The following is a 2710-nucleotide window of genomic DNA, read 5'->3' on the forward strand; positions in this document are numbered from 1 at the left end:
GACACCCCTGACCCCAAAGTTTGGTCCTATACATTAAGCTGGTAGGAAGGGATTCATTGTGGGGCCAGTGCTGCCTATATGGAGTGGGATGGTGCCCCCCCCCATATATATGGTGACATAGGGTGCCCCCCCCCAAACACACACACACACACATATATATATATGGTGACAGAGGGACCCAGCAGCCCCACATCAGCCCCACACAATCAGCCCCACATTGTCAGCCCCACATTCAGCCCCGCTGCGACGTGAGGAAGTGGTCAGAGAAAGGAAATGAGAGCGGGGGCTGAACAGCTTCACGTTGTGGCTCAGGGTTTGGGGCAGCGCTCAGCCCCATAGAGACCCTATAGGGACCCTATAGAGACCATATAGAGACCCTATAGAGACCCCCCTGGCAATGGGCCTCATATGGGGCCTCATGTGGGACCCCCCCCCCAAATCTCCCCCTACCAGGTGAGCGAAGCCGGGCGCTTTGATCTTGCAGCGATAGGGGCGGCTGCTGCCATCGGACACCAGGTAGACGCCGAACTCACCCTATAGGGCACAGATAGCATAGCTAAACTCACCCCATAGGGCAGAGATAACAGAGCTGAACTCATCCCATAGGGCAGAGATAACAGAGCTGAACTCATCCCATAGGGCAGAGATAACACAGCTGATGGATCCAGCCCCACATGTGCCCCATAGCAGCACCCCCAGATGGGAACCATGGGGCAGCCAGCGCCCCACTGCCACCCCTGAACATGATGGGAGGGGGCAGAGGGGGAGCAGCGCCAACAGAGCCCCCCCCTCAGCCCTTATATAGCATGAGAAGGGGCAACTTGGGGGTCTCACCCCTTATATAGCACAATAAGAGGCACCCTGGGGGTCTCACCCCCTAAACAACACAAGAAGGGGCAGCTTGGGGGTCTCACCCCTTAAATAGGGCAAGAAGGGGCACCTTGGGGGGGCCTCACCCCATAAACAACACAGGAAGGGGCACCTTGGGGGTCTCACCCCCTAAACAAGGGGCACCTTGGGGGTCTCATCCCCCAAATAACACAATTAGAGGCACCTTGGGGGTCTCACCCCTTAAATAACACAAGAAGGGGCACCTTGGGGGTCTCACCCCCCAAACAAGAAGGGGCACATTGGTCTCAGCCCCCCAAATAACACAAGAAGGGGCACCCTGGGGGTCTCACCCTCTAAACAACACAATTAGGGGCACCTTGGGGGGTCTCACCCCATAAACAGCACAATTAGGGGCATCTTGGGGGTCTCACCCCTTAAATAACACAAGAAGGGGCACCTTAGGGGTCTCACGCCCCCAAATAACATGAGAAATGGCAACTTGGGGGTCTCACCCCTTAAATAACACAATAAGAGGCACCTTGGGGGTCTCACCCCCCAAACAAGAAGGGGCACATTGGTCTCAGCATCCCAAATAACACAAGAAGGGGCACCCTGGGGGTCTCATCCCCTTAATGGCACAAGAAGGGGCAACTTGGGGGTCTCACCCCTCAAATAGCACAAGAAATGGCACCTTGGGGGTCTCACCCCCCCACACAAACAGCACAAGAAGGGGCAGATTGGGGGTCTCACCCCAATAACTGCACAATTAGGGGCACCTTAGGGGTCTCACCCCCCAAAACACCACAAGAAGGGGCAGCTTGGGGGTCTGACCCCCTAAATAACACAAGGGACACCTTGGGGGTCTCACCCCCCCCAAATAACATGAGAAATGGCAACTTGGGGGTCTCACCCCCTAAACAACACAATAAGAGGCACCTTGGGGGGTCTCACCCCTCAAATAGCACAAGAAGGGGCACCTTGGGGGTCTCAGCCCCACAAATAACATGAGAAATGGCAACTTGGGGGTCTCACCCCCTAAATAACACAATAAGAGGCACCTTGGGGGTCTCACCCCCCAAATAACATGAGAAATTCACCTTGGGGGCTTCGATGGCCGTGTACGTGGCTCCGGGGGGCACCTGGTAACCCTCGGTGTACAGCTTGAAGTGATGGATGAGGGACTCCATGGACGTCTGTGGGGAGAGAGAGATGTGGGGCAGGATGTGGGGCAGGGGGGGGAGAGTAAAACAGGGACCCCAAAGCTGAGACCCACGGATGGAAAACAGGGACCCCAAAGCTGAGACCCACAGAGCAGAACAGGACCCCAAAGCTGAGACCCATAGATGGAGAGTAAAACAGGGACCCCAAAGCTGAGACCCACAGATGGAGGATAGAACAGGGACCCCCAAAGCTGAGACCCCCAGAGCAGAACAGGGACCCCAAAGCTGAGACCCACAGATGGATTGTAAAGCAGGGACCCCAAAGCTGAGACCCATAAATGGAAACAAGAACAGGGACCCCAAAGCTGAGACCCATAGATGGAGAGCAGAGCATGACCCCAAAGCTGAGACCCACAGAGCAGAACAGGACCCCAAAGCTGAGGCCCATAGATGGGGGACGGATGGCGGGGTTGTGGGGGATTGACTGGCTGGGCTTATGCGGGGATGGAGCGCGCATAGTTGGGGGGCTGTGGGGGCACAGCGGGTCCGAGGTCAGCGGGTGGATGTGGGCCTGGTGAGATGTGGGTGGAGATGAGGGGGCTGTGGGCTGTGGGGCTATGGGGGATTGTGGTGTGCTATGGGGATGGTCGCGGTGGCTGATTGGTGGAGAGGACATGCGGGCTGGTGGCTGTCATTATGGGGCGCGCTACCGGTCGTAA

The 2710-nt window shown here is 56.9% G+C and overlaps 1 protein-coding gene across 1 annotated transcript in view; it reads right to left on the reverse strand.

Annotated features, from left to right (window-relative positions):
- Positions 1–204: 204 nt before the first annotated feature.
- Positions 205–2710, reverse strand: part of NDUFS2 (NADH:ubiquinone oxidoreductase core subunit S2) — a 13315-nt gene continuing 10809 nt past the window's right edge. The window contains exons 6-7 of the mRNA XM_015851280.2: positions 1929–2024; positions 205–534 (exon numbers count right to left, since the gene is read on the reverse strand). Of these exons, the coding sequence (XP_015706766.1) occupies positions 328–534; positions 1929–2024 (303 nt within the window). The 3' untranslated portion in view covers positions 205–327. The remainder of the gene's footprint in view (positions 535–1928; positions 2025–2710) is intronic.

Source organism: Coturnix japonica, unplaced genomic scaffold (genome assembly GCF_001577835.2).
Source record: "Coturnix japonica isolate 7356 unplaced genomic scaffold, Coturnix japonica 2.1 chrUnrandom902, whole genome shotgun sequence".
Classification (NCBI taxonomy): Eukaryota; Metazoa; Chordata; class Aves; order Galliformes; family Phasianidae; genus Coturnix; species Coturnix japonica.